The 25,390-nt window shown below is 38.1% G+C and overlaps 3 protein-coding genes and 1 long non-coding RNA gene across 5 annotated transcripts; 2 read left to right on the plus strand and 2 right to left on the minus strand.

Annotated features, from left to right (window-relative positions):
• Positions 1-363: 363 nt before the first annotated feature.
• Positions 364-4,850, minus strand: LOC131328981 (protein ACCELERATED CELL DEATH 6-like). 2 transcript variants are annotated; one of them, XM_058361987.1, is made up of 4 exons: positions 4,003-4,850; positions 3,451-3,918; positions 2,124-2,659; positions 364-1,277 (listed from the first exon to the last, which is right to left on the minus strand). In XM_058361987.1, the coding sequence occupies exons 1-4, from the start codon at positions 4,106-4,108 to the stop codon at positions 645-647; spliced, it is 1,743 nt and encodes a 580-aa protein (XP_058217970.1). In that variant the 5' UTR covers positions 4,109-4,850; the 3' UTR covers positions 364-644. The 2 variants fall into 2 exon arrangements, with proteins under 2 accessions (XP_058217970.1, XP_058217969.1); XM_058361986.1 differs by having other exon boundaries at positions 3,451-4,849.
• Positions 4,851-11,787: 6,937 nt separating this feature from the next.
• LOC131328983 (uncharacterized) lies at positions 11,788-14,359 on the plus strand. Its single transcript, XR_009200589.1, has 3 exons — positions 11,788-12,040; positions 12,434-12,727; positions 13,688-14,359. It is a non-coding gene; the product is annotated as an uncharacterized LOC131328983 (long non-coding RNA).
• A 2,734-nt stretch (positions 14,360-17,093) lies between these two features.
• Positions 17,094-18,809, minus strand: LOC131328986 (uncharacterized). The gene is made up of 2 exons (XM_058361990.1): positions 17,750-18,809; positions 17,094-17,429 (listed from the first exon to the last, which is right to left on the minus strand). Exons 1-2 carry the CDS (start codon positions 18,798-18,800, stop codon positions 17,392-17,394), a joined length of 1,089 nt encoding a protein of 362 aa, XP_058217973.1. The 5' UTR covers positions 18,801-18,809; the 3' UTR covers positions 17,094-17,391.
• Positions 18,810-19,531: 722 nt separating this feature from the next.
• Positions 19,532-24,864, plus strand: LOC131328984 (disease resistance protein RPV1-like). The gene is made up of 5 exons (XM_058361989.1): positions 19,532-20,296; positions 21,126-22,227; positions 22,318-22,755; positions 22,846-23,805; positions 23,879-24,864. Exons 1-5 carry the CDS (start codon positions 19,770-19,772, stop codon positions 24,602-24,604), a joined length of 3,753 nt encoding a protein of 1,250 aa, XP_058217972.1. The 5' UTR covers positions 19,532-19,769; the 3' UTR covers positions 24,605-24,864.
• The last annotated feature ends 526 nt before the right edge of the window (positions 24,865-25,390 follow it).

A 25,390-nucleotide genomic window follows, 5' to 3' on the forward strand; every position in this document is an offset into this window, starting at 1 on the left:
TGATCAAACGAGTCTTAAACAAAAGAAAAGAAGAGAAGGTCTGATTACATATGTTCATTTCTTAGTATTACATATATGTATACGCTCCTTTTCCTACTAACTTACACATAACTATTACTCCCTCCGTTCATTTTTAGGGGTCATGCTTCGTAACTCCAACTTATTAAAAAGATATTATCATTACATCTTTCATATCAACTTTTATCTCTACTTTTCCTATTTACCCTTTATGGAGACATCATCATTACACTTTTACTCACTTGCTTTTCAAAATGGAATCCACTTTTATGGACAAAATAGAAAATACACCAACTTTTACCCATTAATTTTACAAAATGAACACTAATTAAGGACAGCTCAAAATAAAATACTGAACTCTAAAAAATGGGATGAAAGAAGTAGTAACTACTCCAATACAACCACAAGCCACCAGACCAACACTTCATTGGTCCCAATACACTCATTCCACAATAGATTACACAGAAGAATGACAGGCTATGTTGTACATAAATGAACGTCCAAATCTCCCCCGTCCTTCTATCCCAAATTCCTTCTCCACCACACGATTAGCTTTTCGACACTAATCGTGTAGTGGGGAAAATATTTGAAACAAAAGGACGCAAAAGATAAGGGAACGGATTTCGTTAATCTTCAATTTCATCACGTTCGGTATAGCTTCCAAAGGCGTATAGTAGGAGGCGAAACGGAAAGTATGAGAGTCGGCGAAAGATGTGGTAGTTGGATGAACCCAAGAAGCAGAGGGGCACGAAGAGGGCTGCTAGCACGATGACAACGTTGGAGCCCATAACCAGAATAACATTGCCAAGCCAACTGACTGTGTTCACCACGACGTAAAGACCCGCCATGAAAGCTATGGACATCATGGCTACCGCAATAGCCAGAAGTGGCACTGCTAATTTCAAGGCAACATGCATCGAACTAAGATCGCCAAGCTGTGCGCATATGAGAGTGACGGTGACTATGATGGAGCTGTACATAGCTATGGTGTCGCAAATCATGAATTCCTGAAACTTCACTTTGGCTAGCATGGTTGCGATGCCTTGGTCAGGGTCAGAATTGTTGTAGCCACCAGGGACAGTGAAACCAGCAGTGAAAGTTACAGTCGCGACTAGTGTTGCCACCAGTAGAACTACATTGGCCTTGTCCTTGTAGTTCTCTAATTCGGGATTTTGCCCAGCACTTGAGGTTTGTCTGGAAATATTTGTGTGTGGAGATTGTGGAGCACCAGCAACTCTCAAGGCCATCCATGTCAGTCGCTGCAGAACATAGGATGTAAATTTCTACAGGGCAATCTTACATGCACAAAAACAAAGGGGGCGACTATTCGCAGTCTCGTATTTTCTCCCTTAGTCCGATAAAAAATTTCAATTATACTCGACAGTTAGTTACCGAAATTGAGGTACATTTTCAGCATACAATTACCGAAATATAATATTTTTTTCAATAACTATTTACCGAAAATGTATGTTCGGCAGTTGTTTACCGAAGGTTGAACATATTTTCGACATGTAGTTACCGAAATATAATCTTATTTTCAACAGCTATTTACAAAAATGTTATGTATGATCTTCAACAACTATTTACCGAAATGTAGTGGGCTAAGGGAGAAAATACGGGGCTGCGAATAGTCGCCCCCAAAACAAAATGCAGAAAAGTGCAAATAACAGTCACGACACACTCCCTCTGTCAGAGCTGGCTCAATGGAACTGAAGGCCAACAATCCAAGATAGGCCTTTTCACATTTGATCATATTCTTGTAGAAATTCCTATTCGAAGTGATCTTTCTAGCTTTCTGAGATGCATGATCGATGATTAAATCTTCATACTAAAGTTCTGCAAACAATTTTCACACAAATTGGTACTAAATCGACTCATCTAATCTATCCCTTTTGACTTCGAAATGTTTCTGCTGTTTTAGGCCTTCTCTTTTAATTGGTTCCCTTTTCGACATGCGTCATTTTATATACTACATCAAATAAATGCAAATTTGGGACCCTTTCAATATGGGGCCTTAAAAGAAAATATTTTTCGCATAGACCAAAACTCTTCTAGGTTTTCTGGGCATTTGTTATATCTTCAGCGTACTTGTATAGAGAACATACCTTCCGAAATGATGCCCTTGTTTCCATAAATTCCTCAGCAATGTCCAGCGCTGTTAACCCGTTGTTGTTTACGAGCTCTAAGTCGACCCTCTCATCCCATGTTAGAGCTCTAACAATCCTCGGATGCCCACAAATGGTGGCAACATGTAAAGGCGTGTTTCCTTCATTGTCCTTCTCATTTAAGAGTTTCTCCAGCTCTGGCATTTTGAGCATAGAACTAACTGCTTTGTCATTTCCACTCTTGGCTGTGACATGAAAGATATTCTGACCTTGTAAAGTGAGCAGTTCCCTTGAATCAGGGCAGTGCTGGAGCATCCCTTGGATTATGTCGACATGGCCTTCACTCGACGCTGTGTGAATAGGAAAGAGACCATATATGTCCCTTTGGTAAGCGGCAGCGCAAAAATTGCTTAGCAAGAACTTGACCCCTTCAAGAAAACCTAATGATGCAGAAAAGTGAAGTGCATTTCTCCCCTCCTCATCACATCTCAAATTGAAGGAGGACTGGTCCTTTTCCCACAACATCTTTAGGACATCTGATTTTAATTCTCAACGAAAGCTAGTGTTAGGACTGAAAATGAAAATGTTTCCAATGAAGGTGAAGTCAAGGATGCAAAATTAGAAACCATTTCAGAGGAAAAAGACAGACTTTCAGTTAGCAAATAGGGAAAGAATTGCAAAATGCAACAAGTCAAGTATGCATAAAATATTGTGCATTCACCATCATTGGTGACGTGTGCGATCATTCTAGGAAAGGGATAATTGTGTTTGATGCTTTAAAACTTCTTACTCAAGGTTTAAACAGGACCACCATTTCTACAAGATATATTTCAAAATATGATCAAAGATGAGCATGAGAAAATAATGGTTTTCTTTAGTAAGTTTTCTCTTCCTTTTTGTTATCTTATGTCAGTTTATTTCCTGAAGGAAAACTAACCATCCTTTTCACAAGGACAGAAAGGAGTAATAAGACATTGCAAGTTTCAGAGAAATAAGAAAAATGGAAAACCAATAAAAGAGAATATGAATGTATTTTTTGACACACTCACACACACGGACACACACACACACACACACACACACAGAGATACAATAATGAATACCCACATAATCTGCAAATGCTTGGAGATAGACTTAACCTTTGTCAATAAATGCACAAAGTGGCTGATTTAAAAAATATTTACCACCGAAATACCAGCCGCCAATACCTCCAAAGACCAAGGAACTCAAGGGACTATGCCATGGAACCATGCCCCCCAAATACAGTCAGAAGGCATCATAGAGAGAGAGAGAGAGAGAGAGATAGGACACTTAATTTAGTAATTACCTATGTGCTTCCCGAGGATAGCAGCATGAACTGGTGACTTATTCCTGATTCGCCCTTCGACTCTGCATATACCAGCAGGATTCTCCATAAGCAGCTTAACAAGACCAACAAAACCCGCTTCTGCTGCCAGATACAGCACAGACTTCCCTTCCTTATTAACCGAATACCATGCGCTTCGGTTCCTATCAATAAGAATTCGAGCCACCTTCCGATGACGATGACCTAACGCCTCATGCAATGCAGTATTACGCTCTTCATTTTCCAATTCCAAAGCACCTTCTCTCAAATCACAATTGATTAGTAGAGTGACAAGCAATGAGTCACCTGCTCTTGCTGCGATGTGCAGTGGAGTGTCGCCTTTAGAGTTTTTTTCGGCAACATAGAATGGCAAGTCATTGCAAAGAAGCTTAACGATCTCATAGTGTCCACAGCTTGTTGCAATATGCAGAACTGTGTTTTTCTGGGGACCTAGTTGGACACAGCCAGCCGATGAGTGATATTGCCTTTCTAGCGTGCCATGTTCCATCGCTTTTATGAATTCAAGAATATCACCTTTTGTAGTTGCTCTGTACAGTTCGGGGTCCATCGACTCTGACGTCCCATAGCTCTCCTCTTCCTCTCCCTCTTCCAACAAACCAGGATTTTTGGGTACGGACATTTCTCAAATGATTCACTTCTCTGAGTCTTACGCTTGTATTACAGGTCTATAAAAAAGGCTCTCATGTGTGTCTTTTACCGTTCAATGTGCTGGCAGTGACTAGATTGCTTGCCTGCTTAAATATCTTTCTATCCTTATGTATTGGCCCAGGTAATTGCTGGTCTTTTAGAATGATAAAATTGACTGGAATCTCGAATATGAGTCCAAATGCCAAGAAAGCACATAGGAAAGGTTTTGGACTTTCAAAGGAAACCATTACACAAGTCCCATGGAGACAATATTTTTTGCTGGATATACCACAAAAAAGGTACTAAGACAAGAATATACTTGAGTATCGATAACTAACAAACATATCAAGTAATGTGCGTGTTGAAAGAAATGGCATAGTCAATCGACATGCGCACGGCCTTTGGTGATTACATGGAGGCAGTTGGAACAGGATAAAATTAAGAATGCATTTTTCCTATGTTATGTGAAAGCAGAGTTATCTTTTCTTCATACCCAACCAAGACATGTTCCTTGATCCTTCCCCTCTCACTGAACCAATGGAAAGGAAGTTCTAAATAACAATTTTGTCACAATTGAGTCTATTCAGTTCTATGTTTTATGGGTAATTAACTCACTAAAGGCCCCACATGAATGATGAACCAGTTACATAGATGATCTACACAACTTCTATCACCAAAAAAGGCTAAACTGATCAGTCTCCAAATAGTTTTTCTGTGGAGTTGTTTCAGTTAAATAAGGGTTGTTCAAAAGATTAGGGCAAAGTTCACTTTGACCCCTTGTGGTATGGGTCATGTGCGGATACGCCCCTATGGTTTAAAAGCGTGCACATAACCTCCTATGGTTTTGAAAATGTGCGGATAGACCCCATGCTGTATTGTTTTTCATCCATATTAACAGGCACAAAATTAAAAGACCGATATACCCTCATCATCTCCCTTGATTATTATTCTTTTTTAAATCTAACCACACCATCCCCTATACCAAAAATTGAATCCAAACCGTTGATATTGTAGAGCTTGACGAGTACTACATCTATGCCAAAATTCAAGTCAATCAAAAAAATGAAAAATTAAAAGACCGATATACTCTCATCATCTCCGTTGATTATTAATCTTTTTTAAATCTAACCACACCATCCCCTATACCAAAAATTGAATCCAAACCGTTAATATTGTAGAGCTTGACGAATACTACATCTATGCCAAAATTCAAGTCAATCAAAAAATGAAAAGTTCGTGGTCAAATCGATTTTGTTATGAAATTAAATTTTCCAATTTGAATTTACCACAAATTAGATCACTGGGTTATTGATGCCTGATCGAGATGAATTTTTACAGAGATACTTTATTCTTTATTTAATACATTATGAATGACTCAGATTACATTCTAGAGGCGTGTGTGATACACCTTAGTTAATATGGATGGAAAACATGATGGCAGAGGGTTTATCCGCACAATTTTAAAACCACAAGAGGTTATATGCACACTTACCACAGGGGGTGTATTTGCACATGGCCAAAACCACAAGGGGTGGAAGTGGACTTTGCCCAAAGGATTACATTTACACGGAGTCCAGAGATATCTTAGAGCATCTCCAATCCATACAAAATAGAGGATGGATGTAACACATTGAGGGGAGATTTTGTAATTTATTCCACTTTTTCTTCACTTTTTGTACTTTTTTGGGAGAATTTTTGAGGGACCCACCGTCCTTTTTAGAGTTCGAAGGAAATTTGTACTCCAAATTTACTTTTGGTCCTCCATTTTTAGAGGACCAAATTTACTTTTGGAGGACCAAACTCTAAAAAGGACGGTGGGCCCCTCAAAGATTCTCCCAAAAAGTAGAAAAAGTGAAGAAAAAGTGGAATAAATTACAAAATCTCCCCTCAATGTGTTACATCCATCATCTATTTTGTATGGATTGGAGATGCTCTTATAGGGACCAAAAAAACTCGCGCATAGAGAAGAAATGGCTTCGTAAATCTCTGAACAAAGAAAAATAAGGACAATTCCAAGTGAGGAAGAAAATTGGTGAAATTGGTTTAAAGATAAAGAAGTTATTAAATTCTTCTTTGATGGACAAAGATGTGATTATATCGATTAGGCCCTATGTTACATCGTTCCCGTACTAGGAATGGAAATAAAAACGTGATATGCCGCATGCCCTAAACTATGGTACAGCTAGGTAGACTTATGTGGATTAGAATATAAGAATGTGCTTATTTTGATATGAAAATCCAACTAGTACAGAACATTATTTTTTGAACACTTGAGCAAATACATTTTAGAAGCATTTTGACATTTTTTTCGTTTACATTTGTCCTATTAATAATTCATTTTTTGGAATCCAAATGGTTGGCCCGCTTGGGATTTGCTCCATCCCAAGGTCTCCGTTCAAAATCTCCCATCAACTCTTATGGGCAATCCAAAAGGGGCTTTGTCCCAAATTCTCCCGGTATGGACAATGGGATTGGGTCCCATGATAAGTTGAGGTGTGCGTAAGCTGACCTGGATACCCTGAGTTGATTTAGTTTGTTCTCCTTATAGAATGGTATAAGGAAATAAGTAGGAAAAACATCGGGATTCGATAAGAGAATTCATAATCTAGGTGTGCCACATTTTGATTCAATACGTTAATTTGTGTATTAACTATTAAGAAAGATGTGATTATATGGATCAGGGCATTGTATAAGCAATGACAAATAAGATCTTATGGACAGTAAGAGCATTCAAAGACATCTACTTATGGACAATCGCAAGAAATTTCTCACCGGAGAGATGAGCTGCGACGAAAACTGCTGAGCTTATGACAAACAGGTCGGGCAGGCCATTTCCCCCCGGGCCAGATGCTAGAGAGATGTTAAAAAAGAAACCCTCTCTGAATAACCCGGAACGCTACTCATCAGAATCGCGTAACGAGTTTCTCGTTGGTTGCCCTTAGAACAAGAAAAGGCAAGTAACCGAGGGAAATAAGAGGAACACAATAATAATCCCAGTTGAGCACAACGAGGCGCCGTGCACACGGTAATGCATCTTGCGCACTGCTGTTAGGAGCGAGACTACTCCGTGTGTCATGGAGATGTTGCGCCTATTCTGAACCTCCTTCAAGCGCTATGCATAGCCTAAAGAGACTCTAATAACTGGTTCTTTTTCTGGAATCGGAAACTGTAGGCCTGCAGTGCACTACAGGCTACAGGGCACATCCAAACCGTCTGTTTTCATAGTAGAGTTTTATTTTGAATTCGAACTGTTGATTGTTAAGTTGAACGGTTGGCGTGTTTCACAGTAAACCTTGCAGTGCACCAGGAAGGATCACCGGATCCTATTTTTCTTGCCTCAGTGAAGAGAGTTCTTCTAATCTACCTGAAAACTAAGTAAGTGCGAAAAAAGAAAGAAAATGCATTGAATTAAAAGAGAAGGTAAAAAAACTAGTAGTAATTAATTGGCACAGTTCTTCCACCTCTAGATAGGATAGGAATGATACTAACTGAAAAAACAAAAGCCATAAGAGCCTTGAACTAAATTCTTAGATATTATAGCTGCTGTAAGCTTTTGGTGCGTGCGTCAATAAGTTGAGTTTTGTTCACATTCCACTTAGAAATGTAAATATTATCTTCCTTCTTATTGGATGAAATTGTGTGGATCCACCACCAAGTGATGTCATGCTTACCAAAAAGTGTATATACAGGTGAGAATTACACCATTCAACCAAGAAGAAAGAAGGTAATGTTCACCCTCTTTTAAGGAGGGTGAACAAAATTGCACTCGTGCATGAACCCGTTCCAAAATCAACTAAATCTTGTATTTATTGACACCATTCACCTCGGAGTGGCCGTGGAGAAATTGGATCCCGTGATGCACATCTCCTGCCCACTTTCTCCTAAGTTGCCATGTGTCATTTTTGTAAGAAATATTTTAAAGGGCCCACTTGGTCATATTGTGATTAATGAAAGTGCTCACTTACATTATAGATATAGTGGTGGTTTAAAGAAGCTTTTGGCTTTCCCACTTTCATTATTGTACTTGTTTATTAGTTTCTTTGATGGAAGGAAACTTGAAGGTCTTAAGGAGATATAGGATCTCTAACCTAGCATCTATATAAGCCTATGATCTCCATCAAATCTAGGCGCTCAAGTCATGCATATGTTAGAAGACACCTAAATCTAGAGTGTGTGTTACACTTGAACAACAATGGCTAGAGGTTAGTACGATCCTAGTTTCCGCTACGTATACCGATGTGTGTGTAATTTATCTTACAATTTTAACCAAGTCCACCCTATTTATTTGCTAAAACAAATTGAATAACAGTACGATCACCACATGAGGTGTGGTGGACAGTCCCCCGCACGGGGGCCCCACCTTTAAAAAAAAAAAATAGAAAACATGCCAACAAAAAACCCCAAACCCCAAACGCGTTGTTCTGGTTTCAAGAGAGGTGATGGAATCGTGATGACCACCACCAATGCCGAAGACCCATCACCACCTCCAACCACCACGTTAGTGGCTCCACCTCCGGCGAACACCCCCATCACCTCGCGAGAATCGGGAAAACCTGCCTATTTGCCCTAGATTCAAATTATAGGCTGCTGTGTCGCACTCCAATGTAACTTCCCCAAGTGCTCCAACATGTTAAAAAAGGTGAGTCCACTATAAAACTGCAACATCACAACCGCTTAAGACAACCGCTTTTCTTAAGCCCCTTAATTATCTAAAATGGAAAATTCTAAAATCAGTCTAATGAACTGACAATAGTAAGTGTGTGAATGTATATTTAAAGGTGTATAAAATACACAGAAATATGTGTTTTTCTTGCTTTTTAGTGTGTTTATCGTCAGCCTAGTGGACTGACAATAGCAAGACCAAACTAAAATCACGTCTTCTCTCTTCTTTTTCCTGCTAATTGATTCATAGTCAAAACAAATCCACGCAGAAACAGAACTACCTTAGGGCATACAGGGCCAAAGCCCTCGTGTCGTTTTTTTATTTTATTTTTAATTTCAATATTATTATAAAGTAACTGTTTTTGATTTATCAAGAGCACTTAGATGTTGTGTTTTATATTAGGTGTTATTTAGACATTTAAATACTTTAAGAATGTATTTGTTTTAGGTCCAAAAACCCAACCCGCGTCTCTGCGCTTGGTTTCCCAAAAGTTTTCCCTGTAATTAATAATTTCTTTTCTTTTTCTATCTCTCCATCTATTACCCAAAAAACTTTTCTCAAAATCTAAACCAAACAAGTTATAAAGATTTCATAATCTTGAATTTCTACATGTTGTTCACAGTTCGGCCCCCACATTTACAAAATTCTGATTCCGTCCCTAAATCCACCCTCATCTTTCGAGGGCTGCTATTCCCCCCCCCCCCCCCCCCCCCCAACACACACCCCCCGGCCCCACCTTTGTTTTCCCGAACTTCCCCCCCCCCTCTCTCTCCCTTTTCTTTCTTTCTTTCCTTACAGTTTCTTTTTTTTTTTCCCTTTTCTTTTCAGTTTGGTTTTTTTTTTTTCATTTTATTTCCTTTTCTTTCTTTCCGGTTTGATTTTTCTCTCTCTTTAATAATAGGTTCAAGTTTAATTCTAGGTTTTGTAAAGTAATTAAGAGAAAAAAGTGTTTCAATTGATCATGTTTATACGACTGTTTTATTTTTCTTTTTTTTGTCCTTTATAGATTAAAAAATATAATTACGAAAATAAGTGTTTCAATTTTCAATCCGTTTGAACCAGTGCAAAGATGTTATTTTTCTGATTATTTCATCCTAAATGGTCGTAATAAATTTTTGGCTCCAAGGCCTTTCAATGAACACCCTAACCCTAAGAGAGTCCTGAAACTAAATAATGAGTCTTAGGGTGCTCGTTGAAAGGCTGTGAAGCAAAAAATTCATTAAGATTACAATTAGTATTCGGGAACTAATTACGAAATGTATTTTGCAAACGACGTACTAATCCAGAATACAAATGTTATATTTAGGATTACTTTTTTTAAACTATAGTACAATTTAATAAATTTGTTAACCATTATTTAGCATAGATCCTCTTAACTGATTCTGTAGTATGTTGCTTCAAATCACGTTTCTACTCTATAGGATTGCAAATGGCTGGTTTCTATTTTTTTAAAAACTAAAACGGAAACGTTTCAGGGGTTTCGTAGGAGCTACTGTGTCAATGGGAACAGCAGAGCCCTCGGGTCCCCCCTAATTTTTAATTTATTTTTTATTTAATTACTTATATCTTATTCATTTAATTTCTATAAATACACCCTTTGTATATTTAAAAATATAATTCAAGAATTAAGTGCTTTAATTTTCAATTCAGTTAAATCAGAGCAAAGATCGGTTTTTTTATTATTTTATTTTAAATGGTCATAATAAATTTTTTGGTTTAAGGCATTTCAACAAACACCCTAAGACTCATTATTTAGTTTCAAGACTCTCTTAGGGTGTCCATTGAAAGGTCTTGAAGCCAAAAATTTATTACAACTATTTAGGATGAAATGATCAGAAAAATAACATCTTTACACTGGTTCAAACGAATTGAAAATTGAAACACTTATTTTCGTAACTATATTTTTTAATCTATAAATGACAAAAAAAGAAAAATAAAACAGTCGTATAAACATGATCAATTGAAACACTTTTTTTCTCGTAATTACTTTACAAAGCCTAGAATTAGACTTGAACCTATTATTAAAGAGAAAAAAAATCAAACCGGAAAGAAAGAAAAGGAAATAAAATGAAAAAAAAATCAAACTGAAAAGAAAAGGGCAAAAAAAAAAAGAAACTGTAAGGAAAGAAAGAAAAAAAAGGGGGAGAGAGAGAGAGAAGGGGGGGAGGGTAGTTCGGGAAAACAGGTGGGGCCGGGAGGGGGGGGGGGGGGGGAGTAGCAATTTTCTCATCTTTCTCTCCCCGCTTGTCTGCCAGTGCCAGGTACTTGTGTGCTAAGTTGTGCAGTAAATTTCATCGGAAAAAAATTGGGACGCTTTGATCTCAAAATCCATATAACAAGGGAGGGATTTTTCCAATATAATATTGAGTACTGCTATATACACCGACCATTTTGGACCGAAACCGTACCGACGGCCGCGCGCGGCCGTCTCCGGCCACCGGACGGCCGATCCGAGCCGTCCAAAAATTTAAAAAAAAAAAACCGAGGGGCCCAACGCGGGAATCAACGTCATCCGATGTGTGTAGGGTGCTTGATCTAAACACCCTATTTTTCGTGTATATATTGATTCCCGCGTTGGGCCCCTCGGTTTTTTTTTTAAAAATTTTTGGACGGCTCGGATCGGCCGTCCGGTGGCCGGAGACGGCTCGGTACGGTTTCGGTCCAAAAATGGTCGGTACACATAGGATTTTCCTATAATATTTGCTCCCCAAACAAATTTCAACCCTCCATTCTTAAAAATCCAATGGTCTAATTTTATCCCTCTCACAAACTAACTTTTGGATGGCATTTTCGTAAATAGTGTGTCATACTGGGGCTAAGAACAAAGATGGCATTTCAGTAAATATCAATTTGATTTAGGGCAATTCTATAAAAGTGGCAAATGGCATTTTGGTAAAAACTCTGATTTTGTTTTCAAAATTTGAAAAACACGTAAATGTTCCTAAAATTGCTTTTACTTTCCCCTTTCTACCTTATCTCTCTCTCTCTCACCGAGGAACAACGTTCATGTAGAAGGTCTCCGGTCTGAACGAACGAACGAGGAGCTCACCGTGGTGGAGCGCAACCTCCTCTCCGTCGCCGACAAGAATATCATGGGCGCCCGCCGCGCCTCCTGGCGCATCATTTCCTCCATTGACCAGAAGGAGGAGTTCTGCGGCAACGCCGTCCATGTTGCCACCTCTAGCTCTCCTTGATCTATGAACTGCTCGATTCCAAGCTCATCCCGTTCGCCACCTCCGGAGACTCCGGAAATCACTCTTGGTAAGTTCTACGAAATTATTTTCTCAAGTTTTGTGATTTTTATTGTTACTCAGGCTTTGGAGCAGTGTAGTTTGTGGTTGTGCTAAAGTGCATGGTTGAAATTTTTGGCTTCGGAGCTGTGTAGTTCGTGGTTGTGCTAAAGTGCATGGTCGAAATTTTTATTGTTACTTGCTCACCACATGTTCGGTAAAAGTCCACAATGGAAGCAATTCCTGAAATTGACCACATGGTGGTTATATTTTCTTTCACTCGAAATTTTTGAAATCGAAGGCAATCTGGATTGTGGCTTTCAGTCAAGGGCCAATTTGAACCCATACATATACTCTTAGAAAACTACCGATTAAATAAAAAGTTCCTTAGAAAATCCATAACTGTACCAATACTCTCATGTAGGCACAAGCAGGGTAGAATGTTACTTGGAGCCTAAGTAGGACTGGCTGTGAGAAGCTATAGTCATTCTATTTTGCTTTCTACAATTTACTGTGATTAGTAAGCTGTAAACTAGAGTATTGTCCTTGAGTATTAATATTAGTTCGTTGGCTACAAGTTTCTTCGTTTGTGTATTTTGGTTAGGTTATTCTAACCAGTTTGTGCACACAGTTTTCTTCTCTTAGCAAGGACAATGGGAATTTGAATCCTCACGCTTTAGGAAATGGAGAAAGAAATGGTGTGGACACCATTGAATAGGTAAGTCAGTTGGTTCATTTGTTTGAGAGATTTTAGATGTGAAGTTCACTTTTAATTTTTCTTAGTTTGCTTTGGTTTCTTTTATCATTGGCCTTATTACTCAAAAGTACAGATTGACACCATTGAATGTAATTCCCGAAGCTGTGGATGGAAAATCGAGTGCCACATTGACTTTCATATACAATCAATCATTACTTCAATTTTTTTTATACTTTGAGTGCAGAGTGCATCTGGTCCATTTCCCCTTCTCCTTTGTCTCCCATCGGCATGGGAGCGAGGTCAAGGAAGGACTAGCAGAACACTCTTCTATCTCCTCTTTTTCTCCATATCTACTTCTTCTCCTAATCTTTTACGGACACCACCATACCTACACTGCCCAAACTGCAACATTGACTGTTGAGTTCGTTTTACAGATTTTGGGATTTGGAATTAATTGGATGTATGAATTGGGTGTATGGAAAATTTTCTTTTGTGTTGTATCGTGTCTGTCTTGGCTCTGCGTTTGTTTGCCAAATTCACATGATTTTCTCTTTTTCATGTTCATCATTATATATTTTTTTCCCGGTTAAACGGAAATTCATGTTCATCATTATATGCACGTTAGATGTCTGATATAATATCCTCATGTATGACTTTCGCTTCGTGCTTTGTATTTCTATTCCAACACACTGGTATGAAGGGTAAACAATTGAAAACCCCCGTCACTATTTGATCTATTGGACCCGATTTCATGTTTATTCATAATAAATTAACACGTTTTTCAACATTAGCAATGGAATTCAGTTATAGGTTGCAAAATATGTTACAAGCAACTCTTTTTTTCATCTATTCCTCCTCCATCTTTCCTTCGCACACACACGGTGAAGAAATTGTATTTATTACATGAAACGAGACTTTAGGAGGATTACAAAAGACTTTATATCTCTCTGCATATCAATATCATTGGGTTTTTTTATATAGGAGAATTAAATGAGGCGTCCGCGTTTAGCGGGGAAGATGAGATGCTGATGTTCCGATCTTTGCAACTTCAGGTAGTATTTTTGGGCTTCTTTTCCACATTTACTTATTCGTATCATTTCTCTGTTCATCTTTTATATCTCTTGATCATGCATAAAATGGTTTTTGCTTAGTCAATTGTGATACTTTATTTAGTTTGTTAAAAAGAAAGGATGCTATTTTTCTCCATTGGTGTTGACATGTTGCTTACATGAGATTGGGTGACCCTTTTGTGTTTGGATGTTATCATCTGTGAAATAAAGAACAAGGATTAAACACACACAAAAAAAAAAAGTGAATTGCGATCTCTACTTTTAAGAGAGATCGCCCCTCGCTCTTCTATTTCAATTTCGAGTAAGTTTCTCCTCTATTTTCTCAAGTTCCAACAGCGAGAATACAACCCATGGCCATTTTTGTAGGGTCTTGGTATTTGTGAAATTTTATTTGGTAAAAAGAAATGAGTCGAAATCCCTTGGGCAAATATGAATTTTGTTAGTACTTTTGTTGGCTATTTTTTCATTTCTTTTTCAGATCTTTTTGTCCCCTCCAAGAGTTGATTCTTTTGTGCATTTGTGGCCTTCTTGAAGTTGCATTAGACATAAACAGTTCTAAGGGAGAGAATGCGTAGTATATATCCAAAAGAAAATTCCTTTTCTTTCAATCTTGACTCTCCAATTCTACACATCCAAGGGTCCAAAATGTCCCTCTCACAAATTAACTTTTGAATGGCAGTTTGGTAAATAATCTGTATTTTTTAAATGTCAAAAGAAGGAAGTGGTTAAGGGCTGAGATTGAAACCAGGAGGCTTCATGGTTGAGGTTTCGAAGCCCTAGCTATAGTTTTTGTGAGGTTTGAATTCTTCTCCTTATTTTTTCTGTCTCTTTTTTCAGTTAAAGGAGTTTTATCATTCACATCCAGCATGGCATGATCTTTTTTTTTATCAGAAATTGGTGGTTAACAGGGTGTTTGGTGAACCATCAATCCCGCCAAAAGTCGACCACTTCTGTTGCTCTCAGAGGAAATCGTTGGGTGGCCAAACCCATGCATTTCAGGAGAATCTAACAGGTATAACTTTCCTATTAATCAGATGATTTTGTTTTACATCTAATGGCTCATTTGCTATTCCATTATTGTAGACTTTACATTGCTACTTTTGAATCATTGGGTATCAGCTTGATTTCCTTGCCATGGCCCGTTAATGTACAGAAACACTTTCGCAATTTTTGTATAGTGATTTGTGCTATACTTTGTAGCAATTTTCATGTTCGGATTTGAAAATAAAAAATCATCATTGGGTACACGTTAGACAATGCAGACCAGAATGGTGGTTATGCACTGCACATTCTTCTAAACAAAATTCATCAAGTTTCTTTAAAATGTTGATAATAGCGGCCATTATACGAGCTAATTTTTGTTTGTCCCTATGAAATGTACTGCATAAGACCTTAAGCAAAGAGGAAGAAACGGCTTAAGAAAGACACAACTTCAAAGATAAAGTCATTGGTCGAGGAGGTAAAGTGAGGTTGCACTGGCCTTTATGTCCATGTTCTTCTGGTCTGTTCTTTTGCTATGGGAATATTGACCTAGCAGATCTTTGCCACATATTGTATATTGTTAGTCTTACCTCTTAAGAAAGGTTTCCTCTCTTGAGCAATTTTGTGACTTTGTGGAGGTTTTTTATGTGGGAGGAAGTGCATAGGTGGGGTTTTTCTTTGTGTTCTTTCTCTCCTTTAGATGGCAGTCTACAGCTATCGCAATTATCTAAGATTCTGAATTGTTAGAGTGCCTATTTGTTCTGTCTATTAGCACTAGCATAGATTACTATGGTTTCGGTTTTTAATACAAAAGTTTTTTATTTGGACATGTATGTAGTCGCTCTTGAAACAAGATTTCTAAATAGTTAACCATCCATTGTTATTCATTTATAGCACGTCTAAGCTCCACCAAGTAATACTTCACAAAACTTCAACCTTTTGTATGTTCGAAGTGCCTGACAAAATGTAGAGCATTCTATGCTTTAGTTGTAGTGGATTCAAAAGGGGGTGTTGTATGATCTCTTTAGTCCATTCAGGGAGGGCCGACGAGAAATCCAACACTGTGGTCCTTTTTAATAAAAAATTCAACATTCTTTTAAATTTAATGGGCACGCCCATATGTGTCGTCAACATGGTGCACGTCTCCGTAGTGTCCAACACGTGACATTTGTTAGTTTAGCATTTTTTTTGTTAACATGGAAAGCATACCTATGCTAAGACTTGATCATCCGGACCGCTACAGATTGTATGATTTTTCTGTAAAACACACGAGCATTAGCCTCAAAAGTATAATGGCCCCATTGGCTTTCTATAATACACATCAAATACACAAGATTGATTTGCATTCTTTGACTTTGGCAATTCTTCGATGAAGTAAAGTATAAAAAAAAATCATATTTTGCCTCGCATCTTAAGCTGGTAACCCTTCTTACTGACATAAGTATGATTTTTATTTTATTTTTTCAGTTGTTAATGATTTTGGAGATGGAGCTATTAGGTCCTTTGTTAGACAGATGAGGTCAATAGTAAAATAGAGTAGTTGGTTTAGATTAGTACGAGGCATAGCACATACAATTGTACAGTTTATTTGATTTGTATTCCCTAACTTAAAAAAAAATTTGCTTGATTGAATTGGAATTCAATGCACTAAATTTTGATGATCCTATGTAGAATTTTTGAGAATTGAATGAGCCAGGGTTGTTGGTCGATGCATTTGAATTAGTGTCTTCAGGCATAGGCCCATTTGCTATTAGAATTATATCTTAGTTAGCATTCTCTGGAGAGGTTTGATGAATGTGCAAGTTTTTTGTATCTAACTTAATTGATGAAATGTTCGAACTGCTCTATGCATATTTCGCGGAGATTAGGGAGGTTGAAAGAACAGATCGTTATGCAGTGATTTAATTTGGTTAGGTTATGATCATTTTTTTTTTTTTTGTGAAACTTAGACAGCTCTTTTTTTGTTGTTGACATCTTTGAAATTCACTTATTTGAAATTGATTAGATGTACTCTGTTTGAAACATATTTAAAAAAATAATTCTTGAAAAAGACAGGTTCGTTATTGAGTTGGTTAGAAGCATATAATGGTAATTCAATTTAATTGTTTTCAAAACGTGTTGCGCCGTGCCTTCAGGCACGGGCTCATCCACTAGTATTTGACTGTTGCGTCATATTGAGTTCGACACATAGATAAAAAAGTCTTGAAGTGAGAGAACACTTCAGACTTGTGACGCATAAAATATACCCATGTATAACGAGTACAATCATCAATAAACAAGACAAAATATCTATACCCTAGTCTAGACAGAACGGGAGAGGGACCCCATACATCACTATGAATCAAATCAAAGGGTGAAGTTTTAACATCAGAATGCACAGGAAAAGGCAAATGGACACTTTTACTTAAAGAGCAACTAATGCAAGATTTATTAATACTGCCCAATGAGGAAAGATTATATTTCAAAAAACCGGAACTAAACAAATTATCTAGCTTTTTGGCATTAGGATGCCATAGCCTACGGTGCCACATATGCCAAATTTTATTGGAAACAGAAACATCAGAATCAAAATGAGTAAATAAGCAAGTGCCACTGATTGGCCTCTCAAACTCCAAAGCAAACGGGCGACCAATCCTACGACCCTTCCCTTTCACTGTCCCAGTGCGACGGTTCTGTATAAGACATCCATCACGAGAAAAAGAAACAATGTGATCATCATCAACAAGTTGGCCCACAGAAACAAGATTAGTTGTAAGCTTAGGAACTAGAAAAACATTGGGTAAACAAAAAGAGGATTTAGGTGTAATAGACAAAGATAGGTTGTTTATTCCTACGATTTCCAACTTGTCACAATTTGCTGTAAGGATCTGGTTATGTCCTGAATAAGGTTTGGCGGACGTGTGACTCACATGTCTTCCAGTCATGTGATTGGATGCACCCGAGTCAATTATCCAAAGAGGATTGATTACCGGAGATAGATGAGAATTTTTACCAGACAAGCCAATAGCGGAGAAAGCCGAGGAAATAGCCGAGGATACAGAGCTTTGTACCAACTGTCGAATATCATCAGAAATCGGTGTTGGTTGACATCCCACTGTGTCGGAGCTACTAGAAGAGGATGCAGTTAACTTTGCATCATTACCCGACCCATCCAATGAAACGCTCGCGGCATGGTAAACACGATGATTTGATTTCTTTCGGTTGAAATTTTTGCTCCCTTTTTGTTGAAGATCTGGACAATCAGTCACAATGTGGCCAGTCTCTTTGCAATAGACACAAGTGTTCTTCTTTTTACAGTGTGATACGACATGCCCAAACTCCTTGCATTCGAAACATTGTGTCTTTGAAAAATCCTTTGGAAGAGGTTTTCCATAGCCCTGTTTGGCAATGAAAACTGACTCTACAGTCCTTTTCCCTTCCAGAGTAGCTTGTGTTGCAATCCTTGTCTCTTCACGAAGGACATCTCCCAAAACCATATCCATTGTTGGAAGCGTCCCACGATTTAAAATGTTCCCCCGAATATTCTCGTAATCAGATCGCAGTTTCATCAAAAACTGCATCACTTTCCTCTCATCGTACACGTTCTTGAGGCTTTGTATACAACAAGCATTGGTCATATTTGCCAGGTTCACAAACTCATATTCAGCCCATAAATCCATAAAACCAGCATAATATTCCTGGATACTTTTCTCACCATGGTCATAGTAAAAAATATCATTCTCAATCTGGAATTTTCGTGCGAGGTTGGATTGTTGGTACACCTTCTCAAGGTAATCCCACATCTCTTTCGCTGTACGAAGTCCTCTCATGGGAAGTCCAATGTTTGTATCCACCGACCCCAAAATCCATGAAACAACTTTAGCATTATTCACCTTCCATTCATTTGTCTTTTTAACATCAGTTGCATTAGGTATTGCTTCAGTTCCGTCAACATAACCCCACAACCCTTTTCCCTCAACAAAGAACTGAAAGTGGAATCGCCAGATTGAATAATTTTTCCCATCTAACTTTACAGCCAAGGTTTCCCCTCTATCAGAAGCCATTCGAAAATACTGAAAAAATCTGAGATCGAAACTCGAACAAAGAAAACCTAAACCTTTGAAGAGGTTCTGGAAACAGATCAAGACTACGACAAGAAACTAGAATACTCCTACCTGAGATCGAAACTCGAACAAAACTTAATCCTTTGAAGAGGTTTGGATCGGAGTATGCTCTGATACCATGTAAATGCCAGTATACAGCAGCAGCAGCAGCGAGAAGAAGTTTGCAGAAAATATGTTCAATTATCATTAGCCACCAAATAACGTCAAACTTATATCTAGGGTACAAGAGTTCTATATTTACATAAGAGCCCCTAAACTATTACAAGAAATACAATAAGAGTACACTAGTTTCCACACAAAAAAGGTTGTTAATTAAACCGTTATTGAAAACTGTTTCGTGAAATGTTTGTGGAACATGCATGCTCTAGCTAGGAAGCACTTGCCATTCCGCTTTCTTTTTAAACCTTCTTTTTCAAAAAGAAGGTAATTTCAAGCTCAAATATAATGAAAATGAAAAATAATTTTCTATCAAACAAGATCCATATTGGTAGGAAATTATTTGCGTAAACACATGATTTTTGAACTTGAAATTATCTTCCTTTGCTAAAAGTTCCTTTTTAAAGAAACTAGAATGGGGTTAAAGGATGTTTTCTGGAATTTTAATACTTATTGGATAGTAATCTCTCATCTAATCATATGTTTTTTTTTCCAAATTCTTTCTAGAGCAATTTTTTAAAGGGCAGTAATCCATGAACTAGATAAACTCAGAACGAGATAAACAATGTTTGATGCCTTTTAAGTTGGTGGGTGAGGTGTCACAACCAACCTCACTTTCCTGCCTACTCATGTCGACTTATTATTTTTAGCACTGAAAGTGACATGTTCAATTTATACCAATAGTGCCTTGAGTTATATAAATAATTGATATCTTGGTCCTAGATTCCATTTATCTTTCTTGAGTTTTGTTCAATGGCTGCCGTAAGATCCCTAGAAGCCTCTTCTTCAACTTCACCTTGTATCTATGATGTCTTCTTGAACTTCCGAGGGGAAGACACTCGAAAGTCTTTCACTGATCACCTCTACACAGCATTGGACTATGCCGGATTTCGCACCTTCAGAGATGATGATGGAATTGAAAGGGGAGAAAAGATCAAGTCTGAACTGCAAAAAGCAATTAGAGAGTCGAGGATGTCAATAGTTATCTTGTCAAAGAACTATGCATCTTCAAGTTGGTGCCTTGATGAGCTTGTGATGATCCTCAAATGCAAGAGTACCTCTGGACATGAAGTTCTTCCTCTTTTCTATGACGTGGATCCATCCCTAGTGAGGAAGCAAATGGGAAGTTTCGAAGAAGCATTTGCACGACATGAAGGGAAAATTGAAGCAGAAAGTGCTGGAAGGAGAAAGGAATGGATGAGCAAGGTGGAAGAATGGAGGGCAGCGCTAAGAGAAGTTGCTGATTTTGCTGGGATGGACTTACAAAATAGAGCTGATGGGTAATTTCCTTCCAAGTCCTTTTTCCTAATTACTAGTCTAGCATATGTTTTGTGAGTTTCGGATGATATTGACTCATGCCTGAACCTTTTTTTTTAATTGTAGTTCTCGTTTTCTGAGATGGAGATTTCATAAGCAAATGATATCCAAGAGATTTTCTGGATGAAATTGTTTCATGCCAGGGCCTCTTGGATGTATTTGTATCATACCCAGGACCTTCTGGATAGAAGTTTACCGTTTTTGAGATGGAGGTTTTATAAGCAAATTATATTCCTACACAACCTTTTTTGTCCTTTTGATGTGAAACTATCTGTACATTATATAATTATATAATTTATGCTACGCAATTCGTAGTTTCAAAGCTACGATTAACTCAGCTAGAAAGTCTGTTAAAGGTTTTCCCATCTCTCTTAACAAACTGGACTGCGTTGGAAAAATTGTGAAAGCTCGAGTGTTGTGGGGGTCATGTTGGAATCTGAGAGCTAAGTTGGAGAAGCTATCGTTTCGTTTATGTTTAAGATTCTCTGTTTGAAGCTATTTGAAATTGTTATGCCTAGTAAATTCATTTCCAATCACAGTAGTCTTACCAGAAACTTGGTCTTTGTTGACAAATAGCAAGAGTAGGAAAGCAGATTAATAGGAAAAAGAATTCTGCTTTTTGAACAAATCATTGTCAAAACACATTTATTCGAATATGTTGAACTCATTTGGTTTTCAACAATGACAATAACAGAATAGTTTTATTTCGTACTGCTTGAGAATTTGCAATTTACTTCAAGTCTGAGTTATCATTTATTGTGCTAATTTTTTCATCTTGATCGCAATCATTAGGCATGAATCGAGGTTTATAAAGAAAATTATCAAAGTAGTTGGAGACAAACTAAGTCGCACAATCATGGACATTGGCCCCTATGCGATTGGAATATGTTCTCGTGCAAGAGAAATTCAGTTTTGGTTAGAAGATGAATCAGCTGATGTTGGTGTAGCTGCAATTTGTGGGATGGGTGGAATAGGGAAGACTACCATTGCCAAGTTCCTATATAATTTAAACTTCTCAAGATTTGAAAGTAGCAGTTTCTTGGCAAATGTTAGAGAAATTTCAAAACAACAGGATGGTTTACTTTGTTTACAAAGACAGCTTGTTTCAGATATTTTAAAGGGAAGGAAGGAGAAGATATCCAACGTTGATGAAGGTATTGTCAAGATTAAAGAAGCCTTGCGTTTCAAAAGGGTTCTTGTGATTCTTGACGATGTTGATGAACCAGACGAGTTGTATGCAGTGCTTGGAATGTGTGATTGGCTATTTTTAGGGAGTAAAATCATCATAACCACTCGGCATGAGCGCTTGCTTAGACCTCATGAAGTCTGCAAGGTGTACAGGATTGAAAAATTGGATTATGACGAGTCCCTTGAGCTTTTCAGTTTGCATGCCTTTGGACAAAGCCATCCTGTTGATGATTTTGCGGACACCTCAAAGTTGGTGGTTGAACATTGTGAAGGGCTTCCGTTGGCAATTAAAGTTTTGGGATCTTCTCTATCTGGACAAAGCATTGGAGTATGGAGAAGTCAGTTAGAAAAATTGAAAGCAATCCCTGATAGGAAAATCCTTGCAAAACTCAAAATAAGTTATGATTCTTTACAAGACGAGCACGATAGAAGTTTATTCCTCCATCTTGCTTGTTTCTTTGTTGGGAGCGATAAGGACTTTACAATTACAATCATGGATGAATGTGAATTTTATACAGTGGTTGGGATTCAAAATCTCATTGACAGATGTCTGGTAACAGTTGATGGATACAACAAGCTGGTGATTCATCATTTGCTTCAAGAAATGGGAAGAGAAATAGTCCGTCAAGAATCACCCAATGAGCCAGGAGAACGTAGCAGATTGTGTAATCATAAAGATTCCTTTAATGTTCTAAGACATAATACTGTAAGAATTTTTCTCCTCATGTACATATAGGAGTTGCTATGCTATTTACTTATCAATGTTCTCAACCCCCTCGCCCCCTTTTTTTGCCAGGGCACGAGAAAAATTGAAGGCCTCATTCTTGATACGAGTTTATTGAAGGCAAATATGTCTGCCAGGACAGTGTTTGGTGTCAATAGAAAATGCAGTTTGGAAGAATTCTTGGACAACTCATTATTGTCAAATATGTGGAATTCGCTTAAGAGATATCGTTTGGGCGTCTTCTCCCAGAACTCACTTGGCAATCCTCTGGCAGATTCAAATGAAATAGCTTTGGAAACTAATGCATTTGCAAAAATGGAGAATCGAAAATTTCTGAAGCTCAGTCATGTACAAATAAGCGGAAGTTATGAAAACTTTCCGAAAAAAATAAGATGGATGTGTTGGCATGGCTTCCCATTTGAATCCATACCAAAGTATTTCCCCTTGGAGGCCCTGGTAGCTCTTGAGATGCCTTATAGCAGCTTGAAGCATTTTTCGGCCGGAACTAAGGTTGCATTGCATTGTCATTTTTCTCGTCTTATTGTGCAGGGAAATTGACAGAAGCATTACAATCTGACATTTTCTTTTCGTGTTTGTCAGTTTCTTGAGTTACTGAAAATCCTTAATCTCAGTCACTCCCATAGCCTTGCAAGAACTCCCGACTTCATAGTACTTCCCAATCTTGAGAAACTGATACTTGAAGATTGTACAAGGCTGGTCGAGATTCACGAATCCATAGGAGACTTGGCGAGACTTGTTTTGTTAAATTTAAAAGATTGCAGCAGTCTGAGGAAGCTTCCAAGAAGTATTGGTTTGCTAAAATCTTTGGAAACACTTGACATTTCTGGTTGCTCAAATCTTGAGAATTGGCCAACTGAGATGGTGAATATGGATTCTCTAACAGTGCTACGAGCGGAAAATGTTACTGGCATAACTCAATCACCCATTACAATTCAGAATGTCAAAGCCTGGTATTCGTTCATTTGGCTTTCGCCATTGAAGCCGAAAAGAAATCCTGCAACCTCATGGGCATCTTCTTTACCTCGGTCCTTAGTTAAACTACATCTTCGGGGCTGCAATCTATCAGACGATGCTTTCCCTAAAGATCTGAGCAACCTATCCTTGTTGCGGGAATTAGACCTGAGCAATAATCCTATTATTAGCCTCCCAGATTGCATCAGAAGTCTTACTGGGCTCGAAATCCTTTGCGTATGCTCGTGCACAAGGCTCCGGTCACTTGTAGTGCTGCAGGATTTAAAAAATTTGCAATTCATGAGTTGCTGGTCGTTGGAGAAGATAATACTCCCAGAATACGAAATAGCAGGCTTTTTCTGTGGTTTCAGGAAATTGACATCGCCCGGAGAATACGGGATACTGGGTTCTTCCTCTGGTTCGACTCCCATGCTGGTAGAGTTTTCCGGCAGATACAAGTTGGAACCCCTAGGAGATGTTGATAAAGAGATAATAGATAATTTGGGCTTGTTCGACTTGGGATCCATGCGAAACCTAAAAGTTAGACTTGCATTCCCCTTCTCTTACCGAAAGAGGTTTTCTCTACAGGTTCTCTCTCTCTCTCTCTCTCTCTCTCTCTCTCTCTCTGTAATTCCTTAACTTTTGCCTTTTTGTGGCACAGGGATGTCATGAAGAACATGTATTCTCCACTTATCTTCCGGGGAGCAAGGTTCCAGGGTGGTTCAATCTTATTGATAAAGGAAGTTCATTATCTTTTACTGCACAACATCGTAATTCCAGAATCCGATGCTTGAGTTTGTGCGTTGTGTATGCATTTTCTTGTGATTATGATCGGTTACATCCATATGATCGACTTTTCCTTAATAACGTTATCACTAATACCACCAAGAGATTGATTTGGAGCCATTGCCCACACGTAATTGGCATTCCGGAAGCTAATGAGGATATGATTTGGTTAAGCTATTGGAAGTTTGAAAATCAGGTGGAAGGTGGTGATGAAATGAATATATCCGTGTTTGCAAGAAAAGGATTTCAGGTGAAGGAGGTAGGAGTCCGCCTTTTGTATGACGTGGAGAAAGTAGAGAAGATTACACAAGAAATTCCATCAACAAGTGAAGAAGTATCAGAACAAATCTTCCGCTACGGAGTTGCTGTACCTGGAAATTCGTCTTCATATCAAGAAAATACACAAGTCTATGCCGTTGGTCGTGATATCGTTGACATAGCCAAAACTCTTCGCTGTGGGTTTTTAGTAGATTCGCTTCCCTCTTCAATCATTCCTTTGGTCATTCGGACCCTTTCATCAATTGCCAAGTCAGCTCCTCCTGATGATGACGAGCAGCGAGTAGGGATCAGGGGCTCCTGCTTTACGACGATGGCAGAATAGGGACACGGGCCCCACTTAGGGGGTGTTTCTGTGAAAAATTTGTAGATTTTTATGTGGTTGAGAAGTTGTTACGTGTTTTCGATAGTGAATAAGTTAAGAAATTTCAAGTTGTTTCCGATAGTGAACAAGTTGATGTGTTCGTGAGTAGAGTTATTGTAGTAAAAAAAATTTATGTGGATAATTTTTTGTTAGTGGAAACGAGATCGTAAAATATTGAAATTTTTTTTGTTAGTGAAAATGAGATGGTAAAATACGTTAAATTTTTAGTGTTTTGTGTTAATGGAAACACCCAATAAATTTTTTTTCCAGATTTTGTATGTTTTCTTATAATTTGGTTTCTTTAAGTGTTATTTGTTTAATCACTTTAATACATTTTGTATAAAAAAGTCTATGGTCACCGAACCAAAAAGTGGTAGCCGGCCACTGTTAGTTGTGTGGGGCTCACTCTGGACTCCGTACGAATGATCTAATCCGTTCAATAATTTTAAAAAAAAGGAGTGGATATCGTTGAAAATCAGCTCAATCCGATATGTGTAGGTGCTTGGATCCAATCTTTCTTTTTTGAAAAATAGGAAGACCAATGCTTCCATTTTTTTCGATTTTCCAAGGATGAGAAGATTGATCCGAGCACTTACACATATCGAATCGAGCTGATTTTTCTTGAGGCCCACTCGATTTTTTTAAAAGAAATTATTGAACGGCTCGGATCATCCGTGCGGAGCCCGAAGTGGGCCCCACACGGCAGGCCACCGCTTTTTGGTTCGGTGATTGTAGCACTATTGTTTT

This window comes from Rhododendron vialii, chromosome 6a (assembly GCF_030253575.1).
Source record: "Rhododendron vialii isolate Sample 1 chromosome 6a, ASM3025357v1".
NCBI classification, from domain to species: domain Eukaryota; kingdom Viridiplantae; phylum Streptophyta; class Magnoliopsida; order Ericales; family Ericaceae; genus Rhododendron; species Rhododendron vialii.